The 19,094-nt window shown below is 45.0% G+C and overlaps 1 protein-coding gene across 2 annotated transcripts in view; it reads left to right on the top strand.

The window, feature by feature from the left end:
• Positions 1 to 8,184: 8,184 nt before the first annotated feature.
• CCN4 (cellular communication network factor 4) overlaps positions 8,185 to 19,094 on the top strand; it is a 34,141-nt gene continuing 23,231 nt past the window's right edge. For both annotated transcript variants that reach the window (XM_087734645.1, XM_009469791.2), the window contains exon 1: positions 8,185 to 8,441. In XM_087734645.1, coding sequence (XP_087590771.1) covers positions 8,394 to 8,441 — 48 coding nt within the window. In that variant the 5' untranslated portion in view covers positions 8,185 to 8,393. The remainder of the gene's footprint in view (positions 8,442 to 19,094) is intronic.

The raw sequence follows: 19,094 nt of genomic DNA, 5'->3' as shown, positions 1-19,094 counted from the left end.
ACACCAAATTGTGACAGCAGTCCTGAGCTCTGCAAACATAAAGACTACACCTTGTAACCCAGTAGAAAGGAACAGCTAAATCAAAAAAGCTGCTGGAGTGAGAACAGAGTGAGAAAGGCCTCTTGATTCACTGGAATCAGCCCCCAAAGTCCTCAACCTGTGATATCCGAAGTCAAGTTGGTCCCTCCGGGACTTTAAGTCAACAGACTTCTCCCTTGTCAAGTAAGCAGTGGGAATCATGACAGAGTTAGGGCAGAAAATGACTTTGTGGAACATGGTGAAGAGTTTTATTTTTGGCATCTTATGGCGCTACTAATGTCAAATTGAGTTCCAACTTACGAATAATAGCTGCAACCATCTCAGGGAAACTGGATGCTTTTCAGGGCTGATGGATCTACAGGTTGTATTTTTAGCTTTCCTTTTTAAAAAAAAACACGCTGGCCACAATTTTTGCTAATAGTGGGGGATACAGGATTTACTTTCTGTATATTTTTCCGATGCTTAAAACCAGGAATAACTAATGCAGCCTCAGGAGCACGATGCTGTGGATCCCATACAGGGATCTTCTCCTTTTCCTTCCCCACTTCTGTGCTGTGCCTCTCCCAAAATATGTTCTCCTTGTCCAAATTCCCTTTGAGAAGCCTGTCCTGGCTGAACATGTGCAGCCCAGCAGTTCCTCAGGGACTCAACAATTTTAGGCATGATTAAAGGGAGATGGACCGAAGCCATGTTAAAAGGAAAGAAGTACTGCCAGAACCTGTGAAACCATTTTATTACTTGATGAAGAAGGAAAGCATTTGCTGGTAGACATCAACAGCACCAACGTTTCCCCTGAGCATGTGGGCTCAGGGCCTTGTTCCAGCCTGTTCTTCTCCTTTTCCCTCAGGTTGAATGCAAGTCTATATCATCCCATCTGCTCCAAAAAGCTGACAGGAGGAAGAGGAAGGAAAATAAGCCCAGAAGGAAACAGTGATTACTCTGTGTGGTGCCCTCAGTCCAGGAGAGGGTGGAAAGTTTTATCACACTAGGCAGGGATGGAGCAAGGCGGACACTGATCACAAACAGCAGAGATTGGGGCAATGACCTGCTCTGGCACTCCAGGTGTGATACATCACCTCCCATGCTCCGTTCCCTTTCTTTGCCTCAGGACTGTGTCTTTTGGGTTTCCAAACAGTGATGCTCCAAATGAAATCAGGAAACAAAATCATAGTGCTCCCAATTTTGTAAAACTGATAACAAACACTAGCAGATATTTTGGTGAACAACCTCCAGTAGTTTATTATCTTCATTACAATATTTTTAAATGCTTCAGATGCAATTATCAATGGTAATAAAAAGACATATATCCTGAATGCTCTCCATAGCTGAGACCTCCTTCTGCTGAGGTCTCTAAAACAGCCCATATTAGACTCTCAATTTATTCAACTTTTTGAGGCAGAACCACTCTATATCCACTGGAAGGTGACTGTATCTTTGCACTTTGAAAGAGTCCAGGGAAGAATGTGGAACAGACTTAATATTTTTCTTCCCAAGGTGGTAATGTGAAAATGGATACCTTTATTTTCACCCTTTTTGCTTTTATAACCGAGACTAAATTAAGGAAAAATATTGGCATAGGCTGGGAGGAGAGGAAGCTTAAAGTGCTGCTTGCAAGAAATAAAAAAATAAAAAGATGAGATCTTGAGAGCATGTGGACTATGTGTGCCTAAAGTAGCAGTATTTTTGTGAGCACTGCATCAATAAAGCTGCTTTCCCCACAGATTTGTGTCTGGTGGCTGACTGTGAACTCCAGCTGAAGTTGTTTTCTTGCAGTCAGCCACCTGAGAGGTCTCAGCTGTGTGGCTTCTCTGGCGTCTAATAGTGCATGAGTAAACACTCCACTTTTCCCAAAGGTGTGATACTCCTATGGCCTCTCTCTTCTTCCTTGGTGCCTCCTCTGACAAAATGCGCAGGAATGTGGTTGTTGGTGAGATACCTCTCTTTCTGTCAAATTTGGGTTGATTTTGGCCAAGAGGCTAAAAAATTACTGCAAAGGGATACAGACAGACAGACAGACAGACATGAACACGTACAAAGTGATTGCATAAGCTCCATTTCCCCAGGAAACAGAGACTGAAAGCAGCTCTGTTGAAAGAGAAACGTTTACTAACCAAATACCAAAGGAAACTTTGAATAAAATGTTACCAGAGTTAGAATGCAGAATTTGGATACTCAGGCCATAGAGGGAAAACTGGTCCTCGAATGTTTCATGCTTCAAACAGGTTCGAGCTCTTGGGGATCTATTCATAACTTTTCTAAACATCTCATAATGTTTCTTTCTTATTTTCTTTAATATGAAAAAAGTATATGATTCATCTGTATTTATTAACAAAATATTTTAAAAACAACACATGGGCTAGAAGGGTTGACCTACTTTCCTACCTGAGATAGGAGATGGCTATGTTTTATAGCCTTCATTCTTTTACACAATGCAATTTCATTGGCTTTTTTGTTTTTTTTTTTTCCAACCAAAGATATGTATAATCTAACCCAACCCTGGAAATTCACTGACATATTTACAGCGCTGGGAAGCCTCAAAGTGTGATTGGAAAGGTCAAATCTGATTCCAGTCTTACCTAGACCCAACTGGGAGCAATGACACTGGCCACAGTGAATTTCCAGCAGAACAGAGGAGATTTCCCTCCTCGTGTAGCCAACTCCATCCTAGAGACTGGAACAATATTGCTGCACTAGCAGAAGGAAAAAAGGCCCAGATGAATGAATAGTTGTGTAATTCTGTGGTCACTGATCTAGAGAATAGAAATACCAGGGTGTGCACATTATCCACAGTGGGTGAAGTCATTTTTTGGAGCATGTCATAAAATTACTTGTCAAGGAGACCATGATATGAAGCAGGCCAACGTATGAAGAGCGCAGACTCTGCCACTTCAGGAACGTGTGCAATATATGCTGGGATTCTTCATCCTTTCATAGTTTGTTAGTCAATGTATTTTCCTCTTCTTTCATGTGCATCAAGAAAAACATCTGCAGGAGGCAAATCCAAAGGTTAACTCCTCCCCTGCACTTCCCGCATTTGTTCAAGTAGTTGAACTAATATTTATGAATAATGCATTGCACCCATGAATGCCACAAATCAATGGAACTCCAAGGACCTAATTTTTATATCAGCTGAGGCTCAGACTCAATATCCAGCTTCTTTTACTGTTTAGCAAATACTACGTAAATCTTTATTTCCAGAAGATTACTTTTCTACAGCAAGGATTTATCGGAACTTGTTCATATTTCTGACAGGTTCCTGATTCTCTGTGGCCTGTTCATTTTGGTTATTAATTATTCTCAAAGCTTGGCAACTTATTTGTGTGGTCGTTTGTTGGTTGTTTTTTTTTTTTTCTTTTTTATTCTAAGATCTGTTTGAAAGCTTTAATTAAGAAACTGATGTTTTTTGAGAGCAGATGCTGAGACAGACAATTGCTCAGGAAAAACGCTGGATACCTGAGAGTACTGTTGCTGCTGTCACGAATGCCTGGTACTGATTCAAAACCATCAGAATATCCATTTTGCCCACATAATGGCCACATAAATGTCCAACAGGAAATTATAAGAATTTAAGAATAGAGGAACACAATAGTCAGGCCATTGCTTTTGAGGACAATGAAGAAAATACAATATCTGCAGTTACTGGCATCAATAATTGGAAATGTAATATAACAGTTTGTAAATTGATATAAAGTTCTACAAGTTTTTTTAAATGGGAACTTACAGAAACTAGTATTTTAATGGCTTGGCTTTTTGCTACTGTCATTCAAACCCTCATGTTTTTGCTCACAGTGGAACAGTTCAGCCACTGTCAGCCAGATTAATACTGCTGAAATCAACAGAGTCACACAGATTGACACCAGAAGACCTGTCCTAATAAATCTAAGTCTACTTATGGGGGATGAAACCACAGTCATGTCTCCCCAAAGGCAGTATTCTCACTTGAATATAAATGGTTTTGTCTGCATGAATGAATTAAATATTGAAGGTTCCATTTTTCGGTCTTAACTGTGGCTTCACCCTTATCAGTGGATCTGATTTATACCAGTGCTTTGGGGAAATACTCGCTCAGTCCTGGAGTGCTCACAGTCAAGCTGGTTTACCTGAACTAGCTGATTTTCTTTTTAGCTGTTGAGTGTATTATCAGCCTTACAAGCATGCTGGCAGGAGGAGTGCAAGCCACGCAGCATTGTGCATGCTTACTCAGTAATGGAAACCTGGCTCGAATAACATTTCAAGGTAACCTCCCTTCACCTGGCATTTTTTAAGGGACCGAGGGAATCCAGTGGTGGAGTTACCACATTAGCATCTCGCTGGTACCTTCTGCATTGTGGTACCAGGGATACATGACTGAACAGGAGCAGAGGAGCTTTTGTCTTTCTATCCATATTGTGATTCCCATCCATCTCCTTCTTAGGAAAGATTGTTTAGACAGCAAAAGAGTGAGTCTTCTTCTGTATCGCAGCTTCATGCACTCTGCGGTGTCAAGTCTCATCTGCAAAGGCCAATAACCCTGTGGAAATGAGATATTCACCTGTGTTGAAGTGAGGCTAGCTGAGTGCTCAGATGCTTGATGTTATCAAAAGTCAGCTAAACCAGATGTTTTCATACTCTTGGTTCTAAAGCTTCTTTGATATTTCAAAGGGCCAGGCTGATGTAACTCTCCTTCCCATCACCTAAGTAGTAATAACAACAACAATAATAGATGGTGCAGTTTGACTCCTCCGTCTCCCTTCCCATTCCAGTACGTGTCTCCTGGAGTGGGTGAGGTTCCTAGCCTTCCAGCTGATTGCAGGCCCGGTGGGGCCCCCGCAGGGAAATCCTGCATGGAAGAGGTGTCTCCTCAATCACCCCAGCATGGAGAAAGGCAGAAAAAAGGGCACCCTGATAGAAAACTAACACAGCTACTTGTTTGGCTTGTTTAAAAGCCAGATTCATGACTCAGCCTTTACCTTTTATGAGTCAGGAAATTCCAAGGTGATCTTTTTTCCCTTGGACTTGTAGGCAGACTCTGATCTCACTATTACAGGGTAAATCCACCACAGGCAAGGAGCTATTCCTGCCACACATTTGCAAGCAAGAGCAGCATCCATCCTCCCTGAACTCTCTTTCTGTTCTTAGCAGTCCCTGTGTTCTTTGGCCAGTTACAGCCCTCAGTAAAAGTGTCAGGCACATCAAACAGCATAAAATAAATCAATCTATTTCCCAGTTTATTTAGTCTAAAAAGACTGTAAAATGGAGTCAAATTGAGAAACCTGTTTATGTGGCCGAAAGGCCTAAGGGACGTATTGAGGAAGGAGTGATATTTAAGTGTTAGGCTAACAGAATCAGAGCTAGTTTGGACTGGGGAATGCTACCTGTTTCCAGTTCACTGTGGATGGCGTGACTCCAGAGGGATGGATAGTTGCATTCACAGACATAATGCCCATGGAAGGTGAAAGGTAAAGAGACAAAAGTCATTAAAACTATAAAATTGCTTCAAGGTCCAGAAAGCCAATTAGACAGTGAGACTTAAAAGCAATGTGGCTTCCTTGTTTTACTGAAGAGAAGAGTCACAGGAGATTTACTGAACCCTTGAGTGTTTATATGTTGGAAGAAGGCACTGAATTCTCATCAGCCAAGCAGACATTGGCAGAAAGATGAAGCTAGCAAACTCAGACTGAAAATACGGCACAAAGGTTTAATAGTGAATGTAACTGAACTCACCCAAACATGAAGTGGATTTTCCATCATTTGAAGATCTTAAATTAAATTTAAGTCTTTGAACTAGACAGAGAAGTGTCTTTAGAGCCTCCATTTATTGGGGTCAGTACAAGACTCCCCAGGATTAAGCCCGGGTGATACAGCATTGCAATGATCTCTTTTAGCATTCCCTCCTTAGAGGGAACTGAGAGCCCCCAGAAGCAGAAGCCAAGGTGTGGGCTGCTGCCATCACTGAGTTAAACAAGAGCCTAAACGTCCCTGTCATTTGAGACTTAATGACATAACCTTACACCCAGTCACACCTGTAAGAGCACTGATGTGCCATAGCCACACAGGAATCGCTGTCAGAAAGGCTGCTGAGGCTGCTGGATGTCTCAGCACCCCTGCCCTGGAGCTGCAGGCCCACTTCTTGATCGCAGTGTCATCCAAGCTAAGACAGTGTCTGGTTTATGATCGCCACATGACAAACTCCCACGACCAACATGAGATGAGCTGTGGAGCTGCAAGCAGCCACATGTCCACATCTCAAAGACTCCATCCTTGCTGATGCACTTGACCACAGCATTAGCTAAGGAATTCACTGAGGGGAATGAAATATGCAGGGGAAATAGTGAAAAGAGAGTGAGATAACCAAACGTTTTTTGGGAAAAAACCAAAACCAACACACCGCCATTTCTGGTGTCATTTATAAGGTGTTCTTTCCCTTAATTTTGGAGTCTGATAACCCAGGACCTTTGAACTCTTGTTCCTCTTCCATTTGCAAAACTACTTTTGCTAGGCCTGCTATCATGGACCCTTCAGCTCCAAGCCACTAAGCACGACTTGTATGAGGTAGTAGCCACCTACTTTACATCTGAGCCTATTACCCTAGGTTAATCCATCTAGTTTCACCTCTTTTTTTAAGAGGCCATCTCACCTAGGTCAGAGGAATTGCACTCTTAAAAAAAAAAACTTTCACTTCACAAAGTATTCAGGGATTTTGGACCCCAAAGTCAGGCACTGAGTGGTAGCCACATGCAGATGAACACCACCCAGGTGACATGAAGACCACAGGCTTCTTTCTAGATTCCTCAGCAGCAAAAGAGAGTCCCTGTGACTGAGTATTGCTAGTGTATGAAGAAGGACGTGTGCTGGTGACAGAGGGCAGCTGGGCGTCCAAACTGTCACACAAAAAATCTGGTCCTTTTAGAGCTCCCTGGTCCAGCTGGTTTAAACCCATTAAACTGCCCATGTCACGTCACACAGCACAAAGGGATGAATGTCACTGCGAGAACACGCATTACTGGAGAACAGCTTCATTGCTCTCCCCTCCCCACCCACCATCAGCCACAGCCTGGAGCGTTCAGCCGTGCCGGCTCCGGGGAGCAAACCCCACCACAGCGCCAGCTCTGCTGAAGGGCTGGGATGGCTGCTGGGGGGGCTTGGGGGTGGCCCACCCCACCCCCACCTGGCACACCGGACTTACAGGAGGTAGCCAAGGCTGAGCAGAGGCACCATCTCAGTTCTAGTTTGGCCATCAGAGTGTTCATCACTGCCCAGCATGCCATACCAAGCAGGAAGGTTTGCCTACTTTTAAATTTACCTTGACATCTCTTTTAGCTCATGTCTCAACTCTTTCTTGGGTTTAAGATCTGTAAAGCCATTTCATATGTTTTTTCTTCCCTTTGCAAGCACTCATTTTCCTTATACTCTTCTATTTCAGTTTAAGGATGAAAGAGACTTTAAGTTCTTTCAGATTCAGGTTTAGAGGGTTGAGGGAAAATACTGTGCCTGTGCCTAGGTAAAAGAAGAAAAACACATCAGAGATGAGCCAGCTAAAATCAGGGTATGCATTAACAGGGATACAGGTGATCAGAGCATTTAGCTCTGTTCAGGGTGGGGTTTGCACTCCCATGTACTTGGGCAATATTTTTTATGCCCACTGCTGGCACAGGATAGAAACGTAACTGGGCCCAGGAGCTGATACTCTCCACCAAAATCAGGGAAGGGATGCGTAGCACGGCAGGGGATAGTGTGCCTTCCTTTCAGTTCCCATGTCGGTTGCTCTGTAAAGAGGGGGGGTCCCGAGGGAGCCGGCAGACGGCCTCCGGCGGAGTGCGCTTGCAGGACGAACACCCTTCTGCACTTCAAATGAAGCCACTCTTTTTAAAAGGTTAAATAAATCAAACATCTGTGCATATTTGTATACATGTCAGGTCATTAATCATAATCAGTAAAGCCAGATCAAACGTTTCTTGCCGTACTAGCTAAGTTGCAAGATCCTGAATGCCATGAGCAGCATGAGGGGTAAGCTCTGAGCATTTTGGTGCGGTGCTAAAATCGCAGTGCGATGGACCACGGTGCTGCAGCTTTCCCTTTAAGAGCCCTTTGGCTAACGGCGCTACACTGAAATGCAGGAGGTGGGACAACACCACACACAAAAATGAAGAAGTGAAGGCAGGAAAAGTTTCTCCAGAGGAAAAATGCAGGGCTTGTCCTTCACCCTGACGTCAGATCTGTCTTTAATAAAATCCCCAAAGAGCCAAGAGAAAAAGGCAGAGTGCCTAGGTTAGGTTGCCAGTTCAGGATTGCTCTGCATTCCCCAAAGTGGTGTTTTTGTTTAAAACGGCTCTAAATCTGGGTTCAATCAATGTATTTAATCCCGGCTTCCAGGGATGAGGTGGCTTTTGCCCTGGATTCTAGCAACAAGCAGCATTTTGCAGGTGAGTTTGGAAACTGCAGGAGGGACTCATCTTCTGCAAACACCCTTGGATTTAATGCACGGTGGGCTGGGAGAGCTGCGTGGGGCACATGCGGGAAGGTGGGCACTTTGGGGAGGTGGGAGAGTGGGGAGGGAAAGGTGAGCTGTGGAGGAAAGGGAAGGGAAAGGGAAAGGGAAAGGGAAAGGGAAGGGAAGGGAAGGGAAGGGAAGGGAAGGGAAGGGAAGGGAAGGGAAGGGAAGGGAAGGGAAGGGAAGGGAAGGGAAGGGAAGGGAAGGGAAGGGAAGGGAAGGGAAGGGAAGGGAAGGGAAGGGAAGGGAAGGGAAGGGAAGGGAAGGGAAGGGAAGGGAAGGGAAGGGAAGGGAAGGGAAGGGAAGGGAAGGGAAGGGAAGGGAAGGGAAGGGAAGGAAAGGAAAGGAAAGGAAAGGAAAGGAAAGGAAAGGAAAGGAAAGGAAAGGAAAGGAAAGGAAAGGAAAGGAAAGGAAAGGAAAGGAAAGGAAAGGAAAGGAAAGGAAAGGAAAGGAAAGGAAACGAAAGGAAAGGAAAGGAAAGGAAAGGAAAGGAAAGGAAAGGAAAGGAAAGGAAAGGAAAGGAAAGGAAAAAGGGGAAAAAAAGGGGAAAAAGGAAGGTGCAGAAGTAAGTAAGTAAGGTGCAGAAGTGTCTCTGAGTTGAGTCCATCTCTCCTCAGCATCCAGGTGGATCTGCGTAGAAAACTGTAGTGTGGAATTTCAACCCCCCCTTTTTCTTTTCTTTCCTTTTCTTGCTACTATTTGTATTGTGGAGCAAAAGGAGGAAAAGATCACCCATTCCTGCCCGAAGCAGCCAGGGTGAGGCTGTTCTGGGAGCGGGTTGGAGGGGAAAAGGCAGGTCCCCGACGGGCGGCGGTGCCCGAAGGGGGCCGGGACCGAAGCAGGGCCGGGGCCGGTGCGGGAACGGGGCTGGTGCCGCGCCGTGCCGTCGCGGGGACCGGGACCGGGACCGGGGCCGGGGCCGGGGCCGGGGCCGGGGCCGGGGCCGGGGCCGGGCCGGGCCCGGGCGGGGCCGCGGCCGCTCCCCGCAGGTGTGCCGCTGCCGGCGCTGCCTCGGGGCCGGCGGAGGAGGAGGGTTTTGTTTCCCCCTCTCCCGATGTCTGTAGCTGCTCGATCCACGCAGGCAGTAGCTGCTTTCCTTCCCCTCCTCTTTGGAAAAACCTGCATGGGAAAGCCACTCATTTCAGAAGATGTTTGCGTTTTGCTTTTCCTTCCCCGGTGCGTGCTCCCGGCTTGTGGAAAACCCCCGGGGCGGGAGAGCTGGTTGTTGAGAGGTGGTGTGTTTGGGAAGGTGACCAGCGCGGCAGGGAGGCGGTGGGTGCGGGGAGCGCCTGTCCCGGGCGGGGGAACCCGCGATGTCCCTCATCCCCATCCCCGGAGCCAAGGCTTGGGGAGCCCTGGGGACCCCGAAAGACAGGTGGATCCTAGGGAGCCGTTTGGGCTACCTGGCTTCAGGCTGGGGCATTCCCTGAGCCAGACACGTGTGGAGCTGTGTCTGAGCATCGCTTCTGCTCGGAGAGGGGTAACATCAACTGCTTTGCACAGGGGGGGATTTTGCTTTGCAGGGCTGCTGGCATCAGGGGTTGGCTTGTGTGTTGTGAGATAAAGCCCGACTTTAAAGCAAGAAAGTAGCAGGCGTGGTGTGGTACACCAGCTGCACCTGTGTGACAGCAGATGGCAAAGCGATAAGTCCTGGGTGAACGTGGAGATGGACTGATAACGGTGCCTCTTCTAGAAAAAAAGTACAAAACAAAACACAAAACTAACAACAAACAAACAAAATGCACCTCTCCGGCTCTCTGAGGTAAGTTGATTCTTACCTCAGTTGATTTGTGTTGAGCAAGTAAAAAGTCACAAAGAGGGAGGGTCCCCCCAAAGAGTCTTACTGGAGGAGATCTGTGTGAGCCTTGTACATTTTGCAGTGGGTGTCCTGGATTCCCTTGATATCAAAGATTTAAAAAAAAAAAAAGCTGCTGTAGCCTGAAAGTATGTGTGAGTGCACGCAGACACACGTGCCTGCTGTGGGGGTGAGTAAGTGAGTGCAATCCAAATATTGCTGGCAGCATGTTTGGTCTAAAGAGTATCTAAAAAAGAGTTCAAAACAGCATCAAAAGTAGCCTATAAAGAGTCCTGGGTCTCGACTGTTTCAGTTCAAGCTCTCCATTGAACGGAGTAGGTGAAGCTGTGTCTCTCTGGAGCATCCCAGGGGCACTGCCACCTCCTGAACACACCCGCAGAGTTGGACCTTAGAAGGCTGTGCTTAGAAACCATTGAGGAGGGACGATTGCTCCCCAGTAATGAACTGGCTTTCTGTGGGTCTTCTCCACACCTGAACTGGGACATGATGGGGGGGTTGGTAGGCTGATGAAGGGCAGTTTTCTGTCTGGCATACATAAGGGAGTGGGGGAACAGGATGGAAAGAGTGTATAGCATAGAGAGATGAGAGGGGCTGGGGAGAGCAACTGGGACGTGGTAGTAGTCTATCTAATACTTAATGGACTTTCAGGAGAAGAGCAGGCTTAGTTTGATCTGCTTAAGGGATGGATGTCTGAAGGAGCAAGGGATACTGCAAATGGTATGGGATATTCTGAATATTTAGCTGGCATGGCTACCCTGCTCATGAGAGATAGCTCAGCTCAGTGGCACGGTGACTCATAACAGATGAGTGCTGATAAAGCTCTGACACCGCCCCACCTCATTGTCTATTGTGTTGCATCTTTGATGGCATCATCACAACAGTAATAACGATCTTTCCAACACTGCAGGGGCATCCATGGAGTGGCAGCATCAAGCAGGTCACTGTGCACAGGCCCTGTGGTCTCCCTGGGGACTTGTCACTCTTCACATATATGAAGAAATATGGACAGAAAAAGATGCTCCACTGCGAAAGAGGGGGGTTGACTATCTGGAATATACTGGAATATACATACTTGTTCCAGGGAGAAAGGCAGAGGAGTTAATATGGGAAGGTCAGGCAGGTCTCAAAGGGCATTTCAGAAGGCAGCTATCAGGTTCTGCGGGAGTGTCCTCCATCCCCCAGTGCTGTGTTAAGCTACAGGCAGTTACCAAGTTCTTAAACAGTTTTATCGACAAGGTTTTATATTGGGGCATAACTGCACAGGTGATGGATTTGCAAAGAGAAAAATAGCTGAGCATAGCTGGAATTTCAGGCATAAGTTTTCAAACATTTCTTATAATATTTTGTTTTTTCATAGATATAAGGGCAGAGAACCTGGGAGCCCAAGTCCTGTCAACTAGGCTGAGATTCCTCAGTGCCTGAGTCATTTCTGCAGCAAGGACTTTAAAGTTCGATGCATTGGCCCCTTTCAGTGCTGCCCATTGAGGAATCAGAGCAGGATCTTCAGCCTCTGGTCCTGATGACCCAGCAGATATGAGACCCCTTGTTCGAATGGGACAAAATGTCCCAAACCAGGGTGATTGATTAGAAAAGCAATTCTGCACTTTGTAGAAAATTAGTAAAGGAGATTATATAGGAAGAAGAACAGCACTGGAGTTTTCTAAAACATTTGAAGAGGAGGAATGGGTTGTGTGTGCGGATAAGAGGTGAATGCAAACCTGCAGACTTTTCCTTTGCTGGTGCTGGTAAACAACAGGTCAAGGAGAAAATAGCATCAACTAGTAAGCAGGTATTGCCACTTCTGTTTGGTGTGATGGCAGTCACAGCACACAAACACCAGGCTTTTGACTTCAGTGGGAGGAAGGAAGCAGAGAGATGTTTGAAGACAGTTTTATATAGGCACCATCTCCTTTTAATCATTGATTTCACTAGATAGTCACTGATAATGACCCGAGTTCAGGGCTGCCTCAGTCTGTGTGGAAAGTGGTTTGAGAACCATAATATGAGTTTTTCCTTCTCCTTTTTATAAGATTTATTGACATAGATGTGAGGCCAAGAATTTAATTTGTAAAATGTTTGGATTTGGTGGCAGGAAAAAATGATTGCATTTCCTTGAGCTCTTCCAGGCAAAACTATATTCTGACCAAACTTGAACCAAAAAAAAAAAAAAAAAAAAAAGGCTACAGATAGATTTATTCATTTATCTATTTGCTTTGCTAGCAGCTCTTATATAGTCTAATGCTAAAGGCGCCTTTATTCTTGCCTGCAAAAATCCTGAGGCTCTCCAGGGAAGGTGAGCTGAGGTTTGTCTGTCGAGTGCTTCGTAACAAAAGCTACAGGCTTGCAACATGGATAATGATGCATAGATAATCTTCGGCAGCGTAGGTTCAAAGCTGATGTGTTTGTCCCTCTAACCTTCCCACTATTCCCTGTTGCTTGACACCATCTGATTACCAGAGACAGGGCCCATACACTTCTCTTTAGAGCGGCTCCTACCCTACACTTCCATAAATTGTAGATGTCAATTAAAATTACTCTGGTTATAGCAGCTGGAGATTCAGCTATGCAAACGAGCATCTTGTGGCTCGAAGCTGGTAGACATAATCCCCATGGGTATGGCTGCATCATATGTGGGGCTTTCCCAAAGCTGGTATTTTATTTGGCAGTCCTCCCTCACAAATCCACTTGCAGAATGAAATCATTGCCAAGGCAACATCCTGAAGGTAGCACTGAATGTGCTTCAGATGGATCAGAGGTTCAGACCCAAGTCTGTTTCTGATGAAGCAAAGATGTCTCCTAAATACACAAACACACACACAGAGTTTTTGCTGAGAGCAGCAGACTTTCATGCATTTTCTTCATAACTTCTCCTATCAGTGTCTGAACTTGCTTTGATAGCCATCAGCTGCCAGTGTGCAACAGTCTCGTTGCCAACATTAACCAAGACAGAGCTGGGGACAGGAACTGGCTTCCTCCCCGCCTCGCCGTTGTGCCACTGCCTGTTTGTGTCCCCTCGGGCAGGTCCTGTCCCCATTTCACACTGCAGCAGTCCTGCCTGCAGAGCGAGTGCTCTGCTAGTGGGGCTTCTCCAGGGAAAGGCATTAGTTAAAAATTATAGCTGTGGGTTTTAGCAAAAGCATAAGATTTACATGATTATGCTGGGTGTTTGTCCTTTGAAAGGGCTGTGCATGTTTAGCTTCTCCTGCCTTTCCCAGGTGCTAGGAAAAGGCACTGGTCAAAAATTTCAGAAGTCCTCCACACCCACAAATAAGACAGTTGACTTATTTCTTCAGAAGCTCTGGGCTTCCATGTTGGGATGTTGAGTTGCTTTAGCATCTTGCAAGTGCTCAGCTTACTGAGAACTGCTCTTTTTGGATGGCTTCAGTGTCCCAGAGGGGTCTTCAGCATTCCTGTCTGGACAGCCCTGGCTCTTATGCACAAGTGGAAATGAAGCTGCTTTAAAAAAAAAAAGAAATAGTATCATGTATGTGAACATTGGCAGCTGTGGCCTGGCAAAAGCTGAACGCCCACAGCTTCAGCTGAAGATACATTTGAGTATCAAGCCTGACAGTGTCTCATGTTGTGGACCAGAAAGCAGGGTAAGGTTTCCTTACTCTTTCAGATTTGTCACCAGAAGGTGCAGGTAGACACTCTGGATTAAGATGTTCCCCCTGACTCCCCCTTTGCTTTCTTATAATATAGTTCAACCATCCTCATTCTTAGAGTGTTTATGTTAAAAGTAGAATTTTCTGCTTCTATTAAATAGAAACTTTGACTGAGAGCTGTCAGCCTGGCAGTGATGGGCCAAAAATAAGTCTTCCCATTTATTTTCTTTCTGTGTTCTGATGTCCACCAAGAATTCAGACCCAGTTTCTTGGACGAGGCTTACAGCACCCCGTCACTCCCTCTTCCAAGTTAGTCCCACCCAGGGTTTGCTGCATCCTGAGATGAGTTACCTTCAACCTCGCATTGCTGCAGCTTGGCAGGGGGATCACAGGGCTTTATTTTTACAGATGTGGTCCTGGGCCAAGGGACTCTGACTCTGCTCCCTTAGCAGCTCTGTGCAGATGTTGTTCAGTGCTGGTTTGGGTTTCCTAGCTATAGGTGAGGATCACAGGTTCTCCTCTACCTTGGTGGTCTCCCAGCTCTGGGAATAACCTCCACTGGTGCCTTCGTTACTTATTGTATCCATACTGAAAACTTACGTGTTTCCCTCTTGTCTGCTGCTTATTCTGGCATCTTGGGTGAAGCTTCTGGAGTCCTCTTAATCCCTTCTGTCTTCTAATAGACTGCTGCTGGGCTTTGACTTGTTATCCTTACATCTGGGCTAGGTGTGGGAAAGCAGAAGGGAGAAAAGGCATTTTTACCTCTGTGGGTGCCAACAGCTGGTTCTGCTCTACAAGTAATTCTTCTTGTGGATGGGGAAGGAAAGGAGAGCCTTTAGGCTGAAAAAGCTGTGCAAGAAGATAACATTTAAGTTAAGCTTTGCAGCACAACTTAAATAATGAATTTCTAATACTTGCATTGCTAATGCATTCCAGGACTGTGTGGTCATCTCTGTGTTCCTCTTCTCTTTCTCAATAGCTCCCACGTTGTTCTTCTGTTTTATTAGTCTGAGTCTGTCATTCTACTTAACCTATAAAGCAAATAAGAGATGAGCAAGTTGGAAGGCCAAGTTTCATGGACTCCAGGATGGCGAGCAATGAGCCCAAAGGGAAATCTGAGAGGTATTTGCAGAAATAATTGTGGGCTCATGCATCATCCATGGAGGCCTGTGAGTCACCTAGATTCTGATGATGCTGGACATGTGCGCAGTTAGGGCTTTGCTGTTATGGAGCAATTCCAGCCCTGCAAAAGGACCTTCTCCTAAGAGCTTGCCTTGCAGGTTCAGAGGAGTTATAAGAAAAAATGTCTCATGCTTGGTGATGGAGCAGCATAGCAAAGTCTCTTGGTCTGGCATTTCATTGACATTCAGATGAACAGAACTCACAATACCTGTAATGCTTTGGCTGCTTTTATACTTTTTTCTTAGCGCTGAAACAAACTCCTTCTACTCAGCTTAAGGTGAACCTGTTCTTTCCCTTCCTAGCATACTGAAATCATCTCCAGTGAAAGGCTTCCAGGTGGATATGAAGCATTGGTTTTATTATTGCAACTCTAGCATGCAACTGTCTAGCTTGACTGAATTAGTAGCTACATTAGATTTAGAAACATGGAACTAGTGTATGTAGTATCTCTATATAATGGAAAGAACACAGTTAAGTCAGCAGTAGTAAGCAACTTTGCAATTCTGTACAATACCTGACACAAAACTTGCTACGTGCCACCAGGAATAGTGCAACCTACACAGTCTTAACAACTTTGACCAAAATTACCAAAATTGCTGTGGATGATTCGGGGATTTTTTTTTTTAGAAGGTAGCAATTTTTTAGCTACATGTGCACTGTAGCACTCTCCTCTGTATAGAATTTTTGAATGCAACTCAAACTTTAGTTTTTGAGTGGTTTAAAAGTTTCAGTTCCTTTCCATGCTCTACCAGCTTTCCAGATTACCATCCTGCTTTCATTTTTGCTGTTTTCTTCTTGCTGAAGATTTTTGAATAACAAGAGACAGCAAGATGAGTGGCAGACTGTTTCTTTCTCTTCCTGAAGTTTCCTCATATGTATATGCTTGGCCTGTGAAAGGAATATTATAGAGAAGAGAAGGGAGCATGGCTTTGCTGAAACCCAGTTTGGTGCCTTTTGGGGACAACACTAATCACCTTAATCAGTGGCTCTGGTGAATTTGTTTTACTTCATGAAGGGGCCAGCCTTCTTGCACTGGGCAGACAACTAATGTACCAGGTCTCTGCAGAGAGACTGGTAACTTCCCCAAAAAATGCCATTACTATCTTAAAGCATCTCCTGCCTGTGCTCTAAACACTTGTGTCATTGTCTGTGCCATGACGGATAAATGGTGTCCTTGGCATTCTCATATTTGTGGTGCAAGAGGTCACTCTGCATCTCTGTTTTTTGGACTAGTGGATCCTCCTTTCTGGGTTTTGAAGTCCACCAAAATATTCCTGGATATGTCTGATGACCAAGCAGGCTATAGCTGACATTTATGATCACCAGCTTATATCTGCTGTGACAAAGGGAACCTTCTGTATCTGGGCTGATGAGAAGGCAGAGACATCAAAATCCATATGGGAGAAATTAAGTGCTCCTCTGAATGGCTGGCATATGTACTTGGCTGCCCACAGGCTACTAATTCTCTGGTTTTAGAGTAACAGCTGGGTCATTTTAGCTGTTTAGCAAGGAAGGACCAAACCACAAAAACTGCAGCCAGTGCTGAGAATCTGCAAGTGGATTACACTATAAAACTCTTTGGTTACATTTTTATGAGAAAAAAAGGGTGGAAAATTAATTAGGAAAATATCCAGGTTCCATTAACTAGTTTGGCCATTCAGCAGGTGATGTATTTATAAGCACCGCCAGCAATATTTCCTGCTGGATCTTGGTCTTGGAGGACTAGGTCATACCCACAGCATCTGTGTGTGGGCTGATATACATTGGTGTAAGAGAATGAGGGCAAATTCAGTTGGCTTCTTTCTTTTTCCTTCCACATTTGACCCTAGGTATTGTAGTTACTGTAGTTAAATATATATAATGACATCCCTGCTATTTAACACTGCCGTTCATTTATAGAGCTCATTCACTATTGATTTTATTAGAGTGCCAAGTGTACATATTTGAAATTACATTTAAAAATACATAAGGGTCAGGGAGGCTGTGAGATGATGTCTATGAGGTAGTGGATTTCTGGGGGTCACTTGACTTATTTTTCCAGATTTTGCATCAAAGCCTGTACTTAGCTTCCTCAGTGCACTGGGGTTCCCCAAAGAGGTGGTGTGACTGTGCTCGTGCAGACTGGTGAATTCCTCACCCGCCAAAGCTGCCCCTGTGTGGGTAAGCTCCTGAGCTTGTGGTGGAACGATGCATTACGTGCTTGGTTTCAGGCTCAGATAAGAACCTTCTGCTTCTTTTAGTTGATATGCTTAATTCTGTGTGATTTCAATATACATATATATAATACATGTATGCATATACCCACATCCCCCCTGTATTTTTATGTTTTGTGTCAGTTATTCCATATGATCATATAGGCAGTCTGTTTGCACTTGAGGAGATGTTTTTGACATGTTTTTGACATATTTTTGACTGTTTCCCACCCCCCCAGCAATATTAAAATGCTTTCCAGAGTATCATCTGGGAGGCTGGAGTATTTGATTAGAGGAATGGATATTACGACGGCACAGTTGAGATCCTTTTAAAACCACTGCATCCTCGATGATTGTACCATTTTATAGAGGAATAATTAAAGAATTGCATTTGTCTCCTTCCCATGTGACTATATGACCGTAAAGGTGTTGATCCTGGTTTTAATGTTCACCCTGTAAAATACAGAGGAAGCTTTCTTAGAAAAACTGCCTCTACAGCGGCAGCGGTGCAGATATAAATATTTTGGCTTAACACCTCCATCCCCATGCGCTTCCCAAATGTCGTTTTTCTGGCACAAATCGTGTTTGTGGAGCAGCCTTGGCCCAGGGGGATGCTCGGAAGAAGCAGGGTGCTGAGCAGGGCTGCTGGGGAGACCACAGCCTTGTCATTTGTGCACCAACACTGCCCTCGCGTGTCGGAGATTTCAGAGACCAAACCTGTGCCTGCGCGTAGGCTCTGCGCACAGCTCCCGCTCCTGCTTGGCTTGCTGTGGGCTACAGGCAGCCAACACCAGTTATTCAGAGACAAGCAAAAATGTCAGTACCCATATAATTAGAAATTCATCTTTATCCTCCTGGAGACAAAACACATAGCTGATGTCCTCCTCCATGTATGAAAGCAGCAGCGTTAACTCTTTAAGGGCTGAGATGTTGCCACTTTCCAGTTTGGACTTGTTTAGGATGGGGATGTGGCAACATGGTGTGTTTTTCAGGAGGCATGTGGATGCCGATGGGCATGAAGTCTAAGCAACTTTCTCCTTGTGACCTGCTAAAGTGCTTCAGTGCCAGTGTGCAGGACTTTCCGTGTCAGTGGGTTGTGGTGGAGCTACAGCAATACCCTGGCCTGAGCAAGGACCTATGTTTTTTTTTTTTAATTTTATGCCATTCATAATGTCAGCAAGTCTCTGGATCAGAAATGAGAATTTTGTCACCTGGTTGGTTTAGACCTGGACCCCAGCAGGTATCACAGCTGCGTGCAAGCAAGAGTGAATCATTTGTGAAGGACCCATTTCCTCACTTTGCACAGATGCATCAAGTTATAAACTGCTGATCACCACTGATTTGTTGGATTCAAAGGTGTTGGAGAGGTGGAAGAGTCTTACCCTTTTTCAGGAGTCGGGTGCATGTGATGGTTGAAAGATAAAACACTAAGCAATTGACTTTGCTGAACTGACAGCATCTGAGAGTCTGCTCCGTGGAACGATTTCTTTTTTGCATCCAGTAAGAACTAAACAACTTTGTTTATTAACTGTGTGTGGGAGGAAGGATCACGGTATGGTTACAGTGTAGGAACAAGAAATCTAACTGTTATTTTTGGCTCTGCCACAGACATCCTGTCTGCCTTTGGGACAGTCACTTCATCTCTTGGGCCCCAGATTAAAACAAGGTTATTCAATAATTTCCTGCCTGTGAAAGGTGCTGCTTTCCAACATGAGGAATCCCTCCTAAAAGCAAACTGTGACATGGTCTGCTTGCCCTTGCAAGTGCTGTGTGTGCATCCAGAGCGCTGA

This window comes from Nipponia nippon, unplaced genomic scaffold, assembly GCF_047370975.1.
Source record: "Nipponia nippon isolate SJK-2023a ecotype South Korea unplaced genomic scaffold, ASM4737097v1 scaffold_1, whole genome shotgun sequence".
Taxonomy (NCBI): Eukaryota; Metazoa; Chordata; class Aves; order Pelecaniformes; family Threskiornithidae; genus Nipponia; species Nipponia nippon.
This window is presented reverse-complemented; position numbering and strand designations above follow the sequence as displayed.